We start from the raw sequence: 15969 nt of genomic DNA, 5'->3' as shown, positions 1-15969 counted from the left end.
CACAGTCACAGTGGATTTCCACTCATGAAAAAGCTCTGGCTGCTTCATTTTTCATCTCATATCAGAGACTTTAAGGCTTCAGTGAAGCTGTACTGTGATGCTTCCTTTCCATATTCAGCCCAATGTGCTCTGTATTGTTTTATGCAGGTCATCTAAACAGGAATGAGCAGCTCATTTCAATATAAAAGGTTGGAACTGTAAAGAAAACAAACAGAGCTCATAAACTGAAACTGACTTCAGTTTTTCAGCTGGAACATTTTAGTTGTTCCTTTTTCAATACATACATAATTATATTTACAGTAAATCTCATCATTCCCCTTTTCCCTGCCAGTCACCGCCAATGTTCCCTCTAATGTTTCACGTGTCTGAGCGAACACACAAACTTCCTGAGCGTCCCTTGGACCACTGTGAGCAACAGCAGACGTGTGCACTGTGGTCACGCCAGCATCAAATCCATCCAAGTTACATGTTTATTAAAATAATCAAATTACAGCATTTACATTTATGTTAGACTACTTTTAAGTAACTGCTTTAGCCCACTTACAATGAAAATTAAAAAAAAATCTTGTTCATGACCTGTGTAGTATGTTAACACTATTGGAAGTAAAAATAACTTTAACTCCAATTTTGAAAACACAACTTTATTTTTTCTATTTTCATAAAGCTCTGACTTGTATCATGAGTCTGAGTCTGTGGTCTGGGAGAGAGTCTGTAACTCTCTGTCTGCAAAATACAGGATATAATGACCAATGTTGGGCAATTAATTATATAGTTACTTCTTCAAAAAAGTAACTGAGTTTTGCAAACAACAAAGTTTGTTGCAATAAATACTGAATACTATCGTTGTTATAAACAACAATACTATTCAGGAAGAAAACCAAACATTGCAGATATTTTTATCATAACTCTGGTTTTACGTGGCCGATCAACACAATTTAAAAACTGGTATAAAGTCCACACTTTGTCCGTCAGTTGTTCCGTCTGTCCTGCTCACATCTCCAATGGTTGTACACATTGTCATTAACGTGGCTTCACTCCACATCAGCTGCTTTGCTAAAACACCGGTGTTGGCACATAAGGACGCTGTCATAGCCTGTCAGCGACGTTGATTAGCTGCGTATATACGAATGTGAATCGCATCATTGGCTGGACTATGGGATAAGGTGGCATCGTTCTAATGCCATACGGGAGAAGCCAGTCACTGACTAACACTGCAGAACAGAATTTTAAAAGTATTAATTTTAATTTCAATTGAAATTTTTTTTTTTTTTTTTGTGCGCAACACAGATTTTCTGTCCGCAGAAACCGTGCCAGCAGCACGAAATTGCACGCGCGCAGCTTAGAGGGAACATCGGGCACCACCACAGTTCACTTCAACAAAACTTTACTTCAGATTTGTTTTCATGTTTTGATCCAGTGATGAGAGCCGTTTCCCCCGTGTCCAGTCCTTGTACTAAGCTAGGCTAAACATGTCCAGTGCCTGTCTCTGTGCAGATTTTAATCTGATGTTAATAAGGTAGAAATGGAGGAAGAAGAAAATGACTTCATCAATCAACATGCAGCTACCAACCCAAATGGTGAGGTGGTGGTTAGTTATTACTGTTGTTTATGATCCCCTACATTATCGTACATTCAAATATATTCTCCAGCTACAATAGTGTTTGTGTTCCTAAAAGGATTTCATGAATGTGTTATTGTTCATGTCACATCTGTATGAACAAAGAGGAAGTGAGGTTTATCCATCATGATCACAAACTGTTCCAGCATGTAAACCTGAGATCTGTGTGGAGCAGCTGACCTGTACAATGTGCTCAACACAAACATTATTTACCATCAGTTACTGTGTGACTGAACCACGTGGGTGTATAAAACATTGCTTTTAGTTTTAATAGCACATGGCAACATTCAGACGTGAATCTATACAGTAACAGTTTGATTTGTTACAGTGAGAAGACTGATGAAGGGAACAATGAGGGGAAACTGTTACAGCAGCAACAGAAACCCAGGAGACAAAGCTGAGGTCTGGGTTCCTCTATGCTACACACAGCCTCCTGGTCCTGGACTTTAGTAAACACATAAATATCTCCAAGTACACTTACTTCAGAAACTCTATTAAACTCATTACAAGTTCACTTCAGCTTTAAATTACTCACAACATCAGCACACATGAGTCAACAAAGTAACTCACACAGCTACTGTTCAAGTTTAGTCATCTTTAATACAAATATACCTCATTATTATGAATCTCACAGCTACCTGCTCATTGAACTGAACAATAATTCTGTTTTACCATTAAAACAAAATATGTGACTGTAAAAAAAAAAGGTTACAGCCACTCAGTCTGGAAGAAAACAAACAAACAAATTAATTAAATCAGTCAAATGAAACATTTTTAATGCCAGCATGCAATACAATTATTGGTTAACGAAATAGCTTCATTAAAACACAACTCTTCTTCTATATCAACACTTACTCCTTGTAAGCTCCACCTGCTCCACCTTCTGAGTCAGAAGACATGAAAACAAACTGAAAATCTAGTAGAAACATGATTGGAAATCTTCTCAGATCCATTTGTACATTTAGAGCCTGATACTGAAATATAGCAGCACAAACATTCACAGAAGCAAAGGGGTCTTGCTGATCTGAGCTGGCTTCGCCCAGGCTTATTGAAGATTAAAGAAAGCGGAATCAGCTGTTCAAAACCCCACAAGGCTGCCCGCTGTGACTGAAACAATGGGACGGGTCGTGACTTCTCAAAATGGGCTCATTGAACGCAGCACAGATAAGATCTTGAAGAAGCTCATGGCGGTCGTGAGTTTTCAGACTTGGCTCTTTGAGCACAAAACTGATAACCTCTCGGAGAAGCTCGTGGCTCTCCAACGGGAGATTGAGGGACGAGTGACGGACTGTTAGATCAGCGCCAGCTGTGGTCTCAAGGCTGGAGCTGAACATAACAAATCTCACCCTGATAACAGACGGTGTTTAGACTGTTCCTTCCCATCCTAAGCATGCTTATCCCCTCCCGGTGGAGACAGTGGGTCGAGGGGACCAGCGCAAATGCTGCAGGCCCGGATGCGCTGTCTACACCGGCTGTCTCTCACCTTTTACCCATCCCTGTTGCTTGTCATGTGTTTCTATGGCGCATTAAGAGTTTTCATGTGCTCTGCTAAGGTCATTTTTTTTCTGTTCTCAAACTGATCTCCCTGTTGGAGCTCAGTGTGGGGGGAGTAATTTTTCTCCTCATCTTTCCTGATGTTGTGCATTTTCCGCTGTTCGGTTCCGGGTCGCTACTCTAGCGGCTGACCGGCCAGCTACCTAGCCTAACCTGTGTCCCCAATGTGACGTTTGTGTATTGTATGTACGGTTGGCAAGGTCAGTATCCTAATTGTTCCTTGAAAATAAATACAGTGTTCTGAATCTGAATCTGAATCTGAAAAGATTACAGAAGACGACTCTGTTCAGTAAATATTACGCTCATGCTGTCAAGAAATACCAAAGGTAGGTAAAACTCTGGTTGTTGCAGCCATCCAGTATGACTTGCTTTGTACTGTCCTGCTGCAGTTTGTGACGCCTGGTTGATGAGTTGTGAAGGATGATGAAACATACACTTAACTCAATGTTTTTCTTCTAAACTCGATGTAATTTTGGCAGCCGGGAGTTTTTCACAATCTATCCCAGCTGCAAATAGGAACACAACAAATAACTAACTTTACCCACTTGGATCCTTATCATTCAAGATTGTGAAAAGATTCTCTACTCAGAGAATACTGGTGATTTTAGATGAGAGAGATGGAAGATGATGAAGGGGAAGAGTTTTCAGAACTTGAGGCCTTTTGTCTTCACTGTATAGGACAGAGAAGACAGGAAGGGAGGGAGAAGTGAGGAGAATAACACACAGGAAATGGTCTTGGGCAGACTCTAACCAGGCCCTGGAGTCACGAGTCTAACTTTCAGTACATGGGTCACCTGCTCAGCCAGGTAAGCTACAGCAGTCAGCAGTGTGTGAGTTAATTTGAAGACAATGATGACTATAAGTCAGGTAAAAAAAAATACTATCATCAACTAGAGATGGCACGATACCACTTTTTTATGTCCGATATCGATACCGATATCATAAATTTGGATATCTGCCGATACCGATATGAATCCGATATAGTGTGTTTTTTAATCAACAAAACGTTTTTTTAATATCTTGCTGCATTTTGTATAAGTTTATACTCAAGTTTAAATAAATAACAACACTAAAGCTATTCTGTTATACCTGTATGTAAAAAATACACTGCATCCAAAATATTTCATAGTTCTGCAACACTGATCAATCTAATAAAGTTAAACCTGCACCATCCTCCCTATTCTGGTATTTTAAAGAGTACTTAGAAGAAATTTTAAGCAACCTAACTAATAGGGTTGCAAACTCCCAGCAAAAAAAAAAAAATAGGGAATCAGCCTCCACCTCATAATGCTTAATCGATGTAATCAAATTTAATTTGATGCAGGGTGAAAAAAAAATGCACAAAAATAAATTATTTTTCAAGAATAATTAAATAGATTCAACATCTTTCTTCAACAGAATTGCAGACTGCACAGATGGTATCTTCCCAAAGGAAAAAGTAGTATAGCTTACTAGGGTATATTAGACTTAACGGTTACTATATACAGTAATGGACTATATATATATATATATATATATATATATATATATATATATATTTTACACAAGATTAAAACTTTGGGTGTAAGAGTCAGATAATTATTTATTAAAAACTAGACATTTTAAATGAGAATAAGAAAGAAAAGTATGTCTTTGTGCCCCCTTTTCCCTGTTCATGCCCTATCGGCCCCCCTGGCTAAACTTTGCTAGATCCGCCCCTGCACAGTTACCAGCCGTCAGCTACGTAGAAAAAGATCCTGGTGTAGAAAGTAATATTAAATAAATTCTAACAACAGCTTATCTTAAACGTGCTGCTGTTGTTCAGCCGCTGGTTTCCTCTTTCTGGTGAGAAGTGGGCCAAAAACTAAGACGAGAGACGGACTCGCGACAGAAAAGCCGATCAGCTGATCATTGATCAGTTTCACGATTGAAGCAGCAACAGCAGGAGAGAGAGAAAGAGAGAGGCAGTCGTTCCAGGTATGGTTGTTAAGCTTAACATAGGAACGCTTTACAGACATTCAGAGATGAACTTACACACTTGCTTTACTTCTCTCTGGGAAAACTTCCTCGGAGATGAAATGCTGGTTTGCTAGCTAGGCTACAAATACACACAGCCGCTCTATCACGTGATGCACACTGCTGCTACGTGCTACGGTTATGAGCCGAGTTACGCCGTGTAGCAAGTTTTGTGAGGTGCTTTTTTGATATTTAATGGATCGGATTACATTTTTTTATTTCTCGCCGATATCCGATCCAGTAATCTGGGTCAGTATCGGACCGATACCGATACATAATATCGGATCGGTCCATCTCTATCATCAACCAACAAGGGGAAAACAGTGAGCTTGAATGACCAAGCTTTGACCTAGGGTGGCTCACTCCTCGGTCTTCTTGCCCAAGGAGTGAACCACCCTGCATGGCTATCAATGTGGTGCAACAAAGGCCATCATACAGTACAGGCCATCCAAGCTGATTTTTAACTTTTCGTCCTAGATACCACCTTAAAAATCATCTAGATTAGGATGTGTTGGCTGATCTGAATTGTGTTCTAAATCCAATCACAACAAACAGAGAGCTGTTGTGTGTCCAAGGTGAACAGGAAGAATATATACATGCATAAAGTCAATAAAGTCAGAATGTTTGCTTTAAACTGTGCTGCAGTTTATCATCAAACAGGCACCATGCTGCCAATAAATGGCATCAAGTCTGACTTTAGTTTTTTCTTTTTCTTTTCTTTTTTTTTTTTTTTTTAAATCAAGATTAAATTTTATAGCAACCACAGCAGAGATAACCAGGGAAGGTGTGCTTGAGGGGATATAGATAAAACAGCTGGTTTCAGACTGAAGATGAACTGAGGTGCTGCACCCAAGTCTGCAGGTTCAGGGAGGGACAAACATCTGCTGCAACCAGATTGGAGTGAGAGGAGAGAGCAGGCCAACAAAAACAAAGAAACAACAAACACACTGTGGAAGACCGAAGCAGAGTTTAGTTTAAAGTGGAAGTAAGGATGTTTCTCTGGCTGCCATGATTCACTGTGTAATTCAAATGCTTTCTTTAATGTAGGACCCACCATGCATGTAAAAGCAAGTGTTTCACCAATATTTGTGACTAAAAATAGACGTGCATTAGAAATGTATCTAGGAGCATGCATGTGAATATAAAGTATCACAACATTAGGCACATGCAGCCTAAGTTTTTAAACAAAGACTGATAACATAACAGCAGCAGTGATGATCAGAGTTTATGGTGAATTCAGCGTCTCAAGTTCTGGAGGCATCAAAGAGGTTACAGTTGTATTGGAGAAATCCCAAAACTTTAGGATACAAATTTATAAAAAGACAGAAAGCCTGGTGAAAGAAATTACTGACACAGTTGGATGTTAAAAGTAAAGACATGAGTACAAATGTACTCACAGAGCTTTGTTGGAGGCTTTGACCACTGGCAGCAGCCTCAGAAGAGCCTCCTCTGAAGCAGAGTATTTTTTCAGTTCAAACACATCCAGATCTTTTTCTGATGACAGTAAGATGAAGACCAGAGCTGACCACTGAGCAGGAGACAGTTTATCTGTGGAGAGACTTCCTGATCTCAGGGACTGTTGGATCTCCCCCACTAGAGAACGATCGTTCAGTTCATTCAGACAGTGAAACAGATTGATGCTTTTCTCTGCAGACAGATTCTTACTGAGCTTCTTCTTGATATACTTGACTGTTTCCTGATTGGTCTGTGAGCTACTTCCTGTCTGTGTCAGCAGACCTCGTAGGAGAGTCTGATTGGTCTGCAGTGAAAGACCCAGGAGGAAGCGGAGGAACAAGTCCAGGTGTCCATTTGGACTCTGTAGGGCCTTGTTCACAGCACTCTGGTGGAGAGATTGACGTTGTAGTTTGTTAAATAATTTAGATTTCTTGGAGGTTGTTTGTTGTTGTTCCATCAGATTGAGTCCATAGTTGATGAAGGTCTGATGGACATGAAGAGCAGCCAGAAACTCCTGAACACTCAGATGGATGAAGCAGAACACCTTGTCCTGGTACAGTCCTCTCTCCTCTTTAAAGATCTGTGTGAACACTCCTGAGTACACTGAGGCTGCTCTGATATCGATGCCACACTCTGTCAGGTCTGATTCATAGAAGATCAGGTTTCCTTTCTGCAGCTGATCAAAAGCCAGTTTTCCCAGAGACTCCATCATCTTCCTGCTCTCTGGACTCCAGTGTGGATCTGTCTCAGCTCCTCCATCATACTTGACCGTCTTCACTTTGGCCTGAACCACCAGGAAGTGGATGTACATCTCAGTCAGGGTCTTGGGCAGCTGTCCTCCCTCTCTGGTTTCCAGCACATCCTCCAGAACTGTAGCAGTGATCCAGCAGAAGACTGGGATGTGACACATGATGTGGAGGCTTCGTGATGTCTTGATGTGGGAGATGATCCTGCTGGCCTGCTCCTCATCTCTGAATCTCTTCCTGAAGTACTCCTCCTTCTGTGGGTCAGTGAACCCTCTGACCTCTGTCACCATGCCAACACACTCAGGAGGGATCTGATTGGCTGCTGCAGGTCGTGTGGTTATCCAGAGGTGAGCAGAGGGAAGCAGTTTCCCCCTGATGAGGTTTATCAGCAGCACATCCACTGAGGTGGACTCTCTAGGGTCAGTTAGGATTGTAGTTTTGTGGAAGTCCAGAGGAAGTCGACACTCATCCAGACCATCAAAGATGAACACAACCTGGAAGTCTTCAAAGCTGCAGATCCCTGCTTCTTTGGTTTCAGTAAAGAAGTGATGAACAAGTCCCACCAAGCTGAACTTTTCCTCTTTCAGCACATTCAGCTCTCTGAAAGTGAATGGAAATATGAACTGGATGTCCTGGTTGGCTTTGTCTTCAGCCCAGTCCAGGGTGTATTTCTGTGTTAAGACTGTTTTCCCAATGCCAGCCACTCCCTTTGTCAGCACTGTTCTGACTGGTTCATCTCTTCCAGGTGAGGCTTTAAAGATGCCTTCTTGTCTGATTGTTGTTTCTGGTCTGTGTGGTTTCCTGGATGCTGTTTCAATCTGTCTGACCTCATGTTCATCATTGACCTCTGCAGTCCCTCCCTCTGTGATGTAGAGCTCTGTGTAGATCTGATTCAGAAGGGTTGGGTTTCCTGCTTTAGCGATCCCCTCAAACACAGACTGGAACTTCTTCTTCAGAGCAGATTTAAGGTTACGGTGACAAACTGCAGCTTGAAGTTCTGAATGAGAAGAAAGATAAACACTCAATTCCAAAAAGAACTAATCTTTAAAACATGTTGCTCCATCTTCCATCTCTGGAAAATGTTCATTTATCCAGCAGCTTAAGTCTTTACAGAAATCCTCTTACTGCTCCGCAGACGGTCAGCCAGCTCCTCCTGCTTCATTCTCCTGAGGAAGTTCACTGTGATCTTCACAAAAGCCTTTCTGCTGCTGCTCCTCTGACTCTCTAAGCATTCTGGGTAACCTGGACTCAGAACCTTCTGGATCTTCTTCAGCTCGTTCTTCACAAAAGTGATGATGTTGTCCTCCAGCAGCTGGAACAGAATATTTATGAATGAGCCAATCAGACTGAAATCATGGAGCCAAACATCAGATCCATGTTGGACACACTGACAATCCACTGGTCTACAAAGAGCAGCATGGACATGACTGTGAACAGAACAGATGTAACAGTAGTTGTTGTACATGTACAGACCATAAATATGGAGTCCAGCTGTGTTTGATGCTGCTGGGCAGACTGACCACTGGGAACCTCTGAGCTCTGCTGGTCCACTCTGTGGAGGAACCATGAAGGATTAGATCAACACAGGATAAAGATCCAGGAGTTTCTGCTCAAATAACTTCATCTCAATCAGGTTTGCCAATTTTTAAACTCTCAGATTGTGAAAATACGGATCATTTTTAGTAAGTTTATGGACATCCTTTCAGTGGTGATGTCAGGGATGATTTTGAAGAAGCTCATTAAACTGAACCATCAGCAGATCACTGCTCCAAAACCAGAACATGATCCGAGGTCTCCTTCCACCACCAGAACACCAGCTTTACTAACGTGGTAGATCAGTGTAGTTCAGATCAATAACTGATGAGTCATTTGATCAAAATCACCGAGTGCTTCACATCTGACCCTCTGATGTTTCTGTAGACATTTTGCATATTTAATGAATGTCTGACAGTTTCACATTCATTCTATGAATACAGTGGAAATGTTGTGTTATAGTCTCCATGTTTTTTCCAGCATCATAAATTCTTAAGTTCAGAAAATTAGATTCTTTTTTCACAGCTGAAAAACAACATTTATTCTCTATTGAAATCTGCATCGTCCACTCCAAAGGTCATGTCGGGTTGAGAAAATTATTTTACTGTTACTATTCATAATCATTATTGTTACTGTTGCATCACTTATGGTTTATTATCACTTATGAGTTATCATCATTTGATTAGAGCATTTATGGAAACTGTTGATGTTACATTAAAGTTTGTATTTCAGGTGTGAGCTGAATTACATAATAATCTTTCATTGCAGGTGCAGCTGTAATCATGTTATACATATATTGCATTTTTTGTGCTTATTAACGAGTTGAAGCTCGGTCAAGTTAATTAATGGTCTGAAGCTTCGGCCGACGCGATGTTCGACCGATCTATTGGGTAAAGTGACCCACAGCTAATGAAGGATTGCCTACATGCTTACAATTCACCATATATTATGCAAGGGTATAATAAAGGCCTGTGTGCCCTCATTGCATTGAAGTCTGCCTGGTAACACATGACTCAAACGGAGTCAGGGGGTATGCTTTTGAAATGTCTTTGTTTGTTGAGTAAGGTCATGCACTGAGGTCAGGACACACAGGGTGCCTGCACACACATATATAGCACCTGCATACGTGACAGTTTGGTTTCACAGATAAGTGAAATGAAATAACAGGACGCATCTGGCGATAGTGAAGGAACAAAGGAAGGAAATGCTCTTTTTTAGAATATGTCCTAGGATCTCTGGAAACTTACTGGAACTTATGCTTGTTGATTATCTGCTTGTGACGCACTATTTTAGTATATATATGACACCCCACGTATTGTTCGAAGAAGATCGATGCTGTTTGAGATTCGTGCTCGACTTCCCATATGTATGCATATGATAATAAAATCACCGTTTGACGCATCTTCCTGGGACTTGGCAGTCGTTTGTCTTCACCTCAAATTAAGAATCGGGACAGTCACAATCTGAAGGTAACATCTGGTTTTGTTCCCTGTGATTAAATGTGAACATCAGTATGGTGGGATTTATCCACTACATCCACACCACTGTGGTTCAGTGTTGTCCTGATGGAGTCTCATTAACAGCAGCCAGTATGATCCAGGCTTTAGCTGCTGGGTCTCTGTGTGACCTCTCAGACTGTTTAACAGATCAAACACAAAGAGAATCAGAGCAGCTCTGTTCTTTAAAGACAAACATGAACCCACTCAGGTCACACTTTCCCCACAGATATGAGCATCACTGTCCTCAAACAGCAAATGACCAAGTCTAACATTTGGATCTTTTCTCTTTCATTGTTTTCTTTTTAATGAATCTTTGTAACAATCTGAGGATGTTTCAGGTCATATTTATCCAGGAAACACAAACATGTAAAGGAGTCATCACAGCTCTCTGACCTCGTTGGTCCAGGTTCAGCACTGAAGAATGGAGGGTGATCTTTGGACCGGTCACTCCTCACAGACGGACAGCTGGACCCTGCAGACTGTGACCTCTGACCTCTGCGGACACAAACATGATTGAAGCAGCTGTGATGACACAGACTGCAGATAATGCAGCTGTTTCCTGTCAGTAACAGTCCTCTTAGATTAGAGTTCAGCTTTTTACAGGAAAACAGGACAAAACTGATTATTGTTACAAACTCATTTTCATTTCCTCTCAGCTCACAAACACAGTCAGACAATCAACCAGAATCAACACTGATTATAATGTCAGTGCAGAATTATTTCTGTAACTCAGTGAGTTCAGCTCTCTGACCTCATTGGTCCAGTTTCAGCACTGAAGTCTGGATTATGATCTTTGGACCGGTCACTCCTCACAGACGGGCAGCTGGACCCTGCAGACTCTGCTCTGTCCTCCTCTTCCTCCATCATCATCTTCAGTCAGTCTGAGAGGTAAACCACAAACACTCAGTGAGTTCACATTAACAGAAGCAACTGAGTTACAGTCGCTGACCTCTGACCGGTCATGTGACCTAGAAACCAGGTCAATATGTCTGTAGGCTCAGTCATCCAGGTCATGTGATCTAAGGAGCTTGGAGAGAAAAGAGACGTCTTTAAGTTTCTTGTAGACGTTTCATTCGAGAAGCTTCTTCAGCTCTAAAACCAAACGGTGGAGAGTCACAGATATTTAAACCTGAGACAGAAAGAGACGCTCACTATTGATCATGTGATGAGTCACATGTTCAAAAGTGGGTCAACAATATAACAACAATATAAACACTTATTTCAAGGAGGAAACTGAGAGACTTTCCACCAGGAGCAAAAACATCTGGAGCACAGACACCTGGAGCAAAGACATCTGGAGCACAGACATCTGGAGCACAAACATCTGGAGCACAGACACCTGGAGCACAAACATCTGGAGCACAGACACCTGGAGCACACACATCTGGAGCACAGACACCTGGAGCACAGACATCTGGAGCACAAACATCTGGAGCAGCATGTCGATGCTGTTGGCTGAGATCCTGAAGACTGAAGTCCAGGCAGCTCCAGCAATGATCCACTGATGTGTTTTTATTCCATGTATGAATGTTTTTATTGACAGAGATGACGTTTGTGTGTCAGTGATGCAGTGACTGTTGTTGTTACCTGTACAGGCTGGTTAGACTCTATGAAACAGATCATACAGATCTCTGCATGTTAGAAGAGACTATTAAAGGTCATGAATGAGACAAAGACAGGGAGGCATCCTATACAGCTAAATAGCAGAGTGAGAGAACAGCCAGCACCTCTACATTTATCACATTATACAGCACATGTATGATACTGACAGGGATGATAAGAATTTAGTGATTCTGATTCCATCATTGATATTACTTATTGATTCTCAGTAGCTCTGCTTTGACAGTCACCACCATCACTGAGCAGCATATCAAAGACATTTGTGCACATTAACTGCATGTTGTGGGTCAAATGTTTGTGCATGTTGGAGGCATTTCCTCTTTGTTGTGATCAGTGTTGGTCATTACTCAAAAAAGTCATTATTACACAGAACAATTATTAAAAGTAATGGAGTACGTTACTTCATTACTCCTCATAACATTACTTTGATGTTACTGTGTAAAATGAACAAATGAGCATGTAACAATCTAAAGCTGAGGTACAGCCCCACACACCAACACAGATCCTGATGAGGTCACGTGATGTTTCTCTGAGTGATTATAAATCAAAGATGAAACGGCACAAAGACACTTATGGAAGAAATATAGTATCATCAGAATTCAACTATTTTTAGACCTTGAATTTATAACACAAAATTTTTATCCTCCAAATTTCCCTGCAAAAAATTTCAGCTGCAAAAATTGAACTGCAAAAGTGATGAACTTGAATGACCCAAGCCAGAGCAATCAGCACTAGATCGAGTCGAGCGGCTCTCAGCCAATTAAATTACTCTGTTTGATCACATGACACCATTAGCCAATAGTGTCTCCCCTAAAAGAGAGCTGTTTAAAGGTGAGTGATTAAGTTTTTCTCCTAAATAGGGATCATTACAGACTGCCTAGTCCTACTTAAAATCCCATTTATTTTTATTTTATTTTATCATCTACTCGAACTAAGGAAAACGTTTGACTAACTCAAAGACAATTTCCACGCCTCCCCTGCCTGTCTGCAGAGGCAGTTTTGAAAACAAGGCAAACATTAGAAATATTAAAATGGAAATATAGGATTAATATAAAATACAATTAGGGAAAATGTAAGGAACACAATGTAAATGATATTGTAAAGTCATAAAAACAGCATACTCCGATTAAAAGAAACATGTAATTGGGTAGGATGATAATAATAATAATAATAATAATATTAAAAAAACATGTACAAGATGGGCATGTATACTTGTACCCAGAATATAACTACTATAAAGTTGTAGCATGCCAGACCATCTTGACTGAATGTCACTGCGCTTTTATGGTGGACGTACTCAAATTGGTATCTAATAAATGATTAATTCTTAGATTTTATCAAATGTTAATTTATAAATTGTTTCTGTCTTTATGTGTTTGTTTCAGATTATGCAAGATGAAATTATTCAGTGAGCAAGAGACTTGCTGTAGTCTTTCTAAAGTAAACCTTGTATTCTGATTCATCACAGCAGCAGTTCGGTTGGATGATGTCAGCAACTGCAGCTGAGAGCCGCTCGACTTGATCTAGTGCTGATTGCTTGGGTCATTCAAGTTCATCACTTTTGCAGGTGAATATTTTTGCAGGGAAATTTGGAGGATAAAAATAAAGTGTTATAAATTCAATGTCTAAAAACAGTTGAATTCTGATGATTTCTTCCATAGACACTTCAAAGTGATTCTACTGTAGAAACATGAACAGGTAGAAACCTGCAGCCTGACTGCTCATCACTTTGTTACCTGTTCAAGTTCAGCAGCAGCAGCTCACTTTATCACGGTGCTGGTCTGGGGTCAGTGTTTACTCAGCTTTAACGTCACTCTAGGTTCTTGGCTAGCTTAGCGTTAGCTTAGTGTTAGCATGCTGTCTGAGCTCTGCAGGTGTCTGTGTGTAAATATTAATCACAGTGACAGTAAAGGAGGTAAAGGGCTGTGACGTCATCACGTACGCTGCGTCCTCTGTGGGCTCTGAGTGAACTCACAAAGTACAAACTACAAGTACACAAACACGAACGTAGCTCAGAGTGGCGGACACACTCGGCCTCGTTGGTCCAGCTGTGAGTCCGTTACCGTGAACTATGGAGCGGCAGATTTGTGCTGAACTAAGCTGCACACAGCTGATGTTAGCCAGGAAAACATTACACACTGACTTTAATGGAGAGACCGGAAATACAAACACACACAGTTTGTTGTGTGAAGAAATCAAACATGAGCTGAACAAACAGTAAAGTTCCTAAAGACAAACTGTTAAAGGAGGAAACAAAGCAAACTTACAGTTTCTTCACACACCAACAACAAGCTCCACTCCACACCTGGACACTAAACACGGACACACAGGTGAGCTGCTTCCTGGAAGGAGGCGGGGCTCCACCTGAAACTCAGCACAGGTGGGAGGGGCTCAGCTCTGTGTGTGCTGATGTGTTAACTTTAAAAATCTGCGTCTGACTGCTCAGACTGAGTCAGAGTAAAGTTCACATGCTGACGTGTGGAGACATGAAACCTTGTTGTAGCTGCAGGTGTGAACACACTGATCCCAGATCAGCTCTGCTGTATTTGTAACATGAACATTTCTGCTGCAAAGCTTCAAATGTTCAGCATGTTTCTCTGTTTCCAGTCTATAGATCCAGTCACACTTTCTACCTTCACCTGTGCAGCAAAGACTGAGAGCAGAGCTGAAACCAAGCGTCCAATCAGTGAGCAGCATCAACACCTGAGCTTCATTCAGACTCTGTTATGTTATCATTGAAGATGTTGTGTGAATGAAATGATGTAAATATCCAAACAACTTCTTGTATGAAGCAGTCACTGATACACTACTGTGTCGCTGACACACACTGTGCGAGGTCACTTCCTGTGTTTGCTCTTAGAAACATGGCTGTACAGTGTTGTATGTGAGCAGCACACAGCCATACGTCAGCACATCTTCTACATTTACACAGTCAGGCTGTATTAGCAGAACAAAGAAACGCTGTGGATGCTCCTCATTTGAACAAATGTCACTCTGATCCAAAACAAACAGGAAAATGCATCAATACAGAAGATGACAGAGCCAATCAGAAATGTGCAGATTACTGCTCAGAGCTGCAGCTTCACTCAACAACTTGTCATCTCCAGATTGTTGACACGAGTGATGAAAGGTGTGCTTGTGTTCTCAGAGCTCTGCTTTTTAAACTGGAGCTTATTCCTTCTTCTGATTGGTCGATCTGTGAGCGACTTCCACAACAATGAAATACAGTCAGACTGAGATCCACCACAACTCACAGCTCATCTTTACTACAATCATGTTTTTCAGTCCCATCAGGAAAAGTTTGGGATCCAATAAGATCCACTTAGAGTGGATGTTTCCACTCAGTGTTCCCACATCTTCCAAAGCCGTGGAATTTCCCGACACTGCCACAGACAATGAAATAATGTTCCTTTATCTTGTGAACACTTTCCACAGTTCTCAGGTATATTTGATTCTATGTATTCATCCCAGTGCTGTCACATAAATCCTCATTAACCATCTGTGCTGGATTCATCTGAGATGTGCATAAATGTAGTGCGAGCACTTTTCCAATCACTTTCTGATGTTTCACTTTCACAATCTTCCTTCTCGTCCCTCGACTGTTCTGATGAGAACAGCGTCAGTGTGTGATCAAACTTTGAGACGATACCTTTACTGAAACCATGTGAGTTTAGTGTTTCTTCCAGAGCAGAAAGGAGGTTTGGAAAGATGACATATTCTGGTTCACAGACATAAAACTTCTGAGCTCAGCAAGTTCTTCATTCAAGATCTGGTTTCTAAACTCCAGGATCATCCAGAGCAGCAGTTTAGTTTGCAGGTTCACTTTATCTCCTGTATATTTAACTTCAGCTGTGCTCTCAGACCGACCGTGGACCCAGCAGAACTGGGTTCAGATCTCTGGGGCCACTTACATCACCTTCATGTCCCGGGTCCATGAGAGCTCTTCAAC

At 41.2% G+C, this 15969-nt stretch overlaps 2 protein-coding genes across 4 annotated transcripts in view; both read right to left on the bottom strand.

Annotated features, from left to right (window-relative positions):
- The window catches only part of LOC146490545 (NACHT, LRR and PYD domains-containing protein 3-like), a 218844-nt gene that overhangs the window by 130413 nt on the left and 72462 nt on the right, over nucleotides 1-15969 (bottom strand). For 2 of the 3 annotated variants that reach the window (XM_085153081.1, XM_085153082.1), the window contains exons 2-6: nucleotides 11152-11281; nucleotides 10794-10895; nucleotides 8842-8920; nucleotides 8494-8680; nucleotides 6565-8365 (exon numbers count right to left, since the gene is read on the bottom strand). In XM_085153081.1, coding sequence (XP_085009207.1) covers nucleotides 6565-8365; nucleotides 8494-8680; nucleotides 8842-8920; nucleotides 10794-10895; nucleotides 11152-11270 — 2288 coding nt within the window. In that variant the 5' untranslated portion in view covers nucleotides 11271-11281. Of the gene's footprint in view, nucleotides 1-6564; nucleotides 8366-8493; nucleotides 8681-8841; nucleotides 8921-10793; nucleotides 10896-11151; nucleotides 11282-14287; nucleotides 14683-15969 lie in introns of those variants that run through there. The other variant, XM_085153080.1, reaches the window with a different exon arrangement.
- LOC146490544 (protein NLRC3-like) overlaps nucleotides 640-15969 on the bottom strand; it is a 152012-nt gene continuing 136682 nt past the window's right edge. The window contains exon 10 of the transcript XR_014872700.1: nucleotides 640-1773. The gene's annotated coding sequence lies outside the window, so the exon portion shown is untranslated. The remainder of the gene's footprint in view (nucleotides 1774-15969) is intronic.

Source organism: Neolamprologus multifasciatus, unplaced genomic scaffold, assembly GCF_963576455.1.
Source record: "Neolamprologus multifasciatus unplaced genomic scaffold, fNeoMul1.2 chr03_unloc_1, whole genome shotgun sequence".
NCBI lineage: Eukaryota > Metazoa > Chordata > Actinopteri > Cichliformes > Cichlidae > Neolamprologus > Neolamprologus multifasciatus.
Note: the sequence above shows the minus strand (reverse complement) of the source record. Positions and strands in the feature narration are given on the sequence as shown.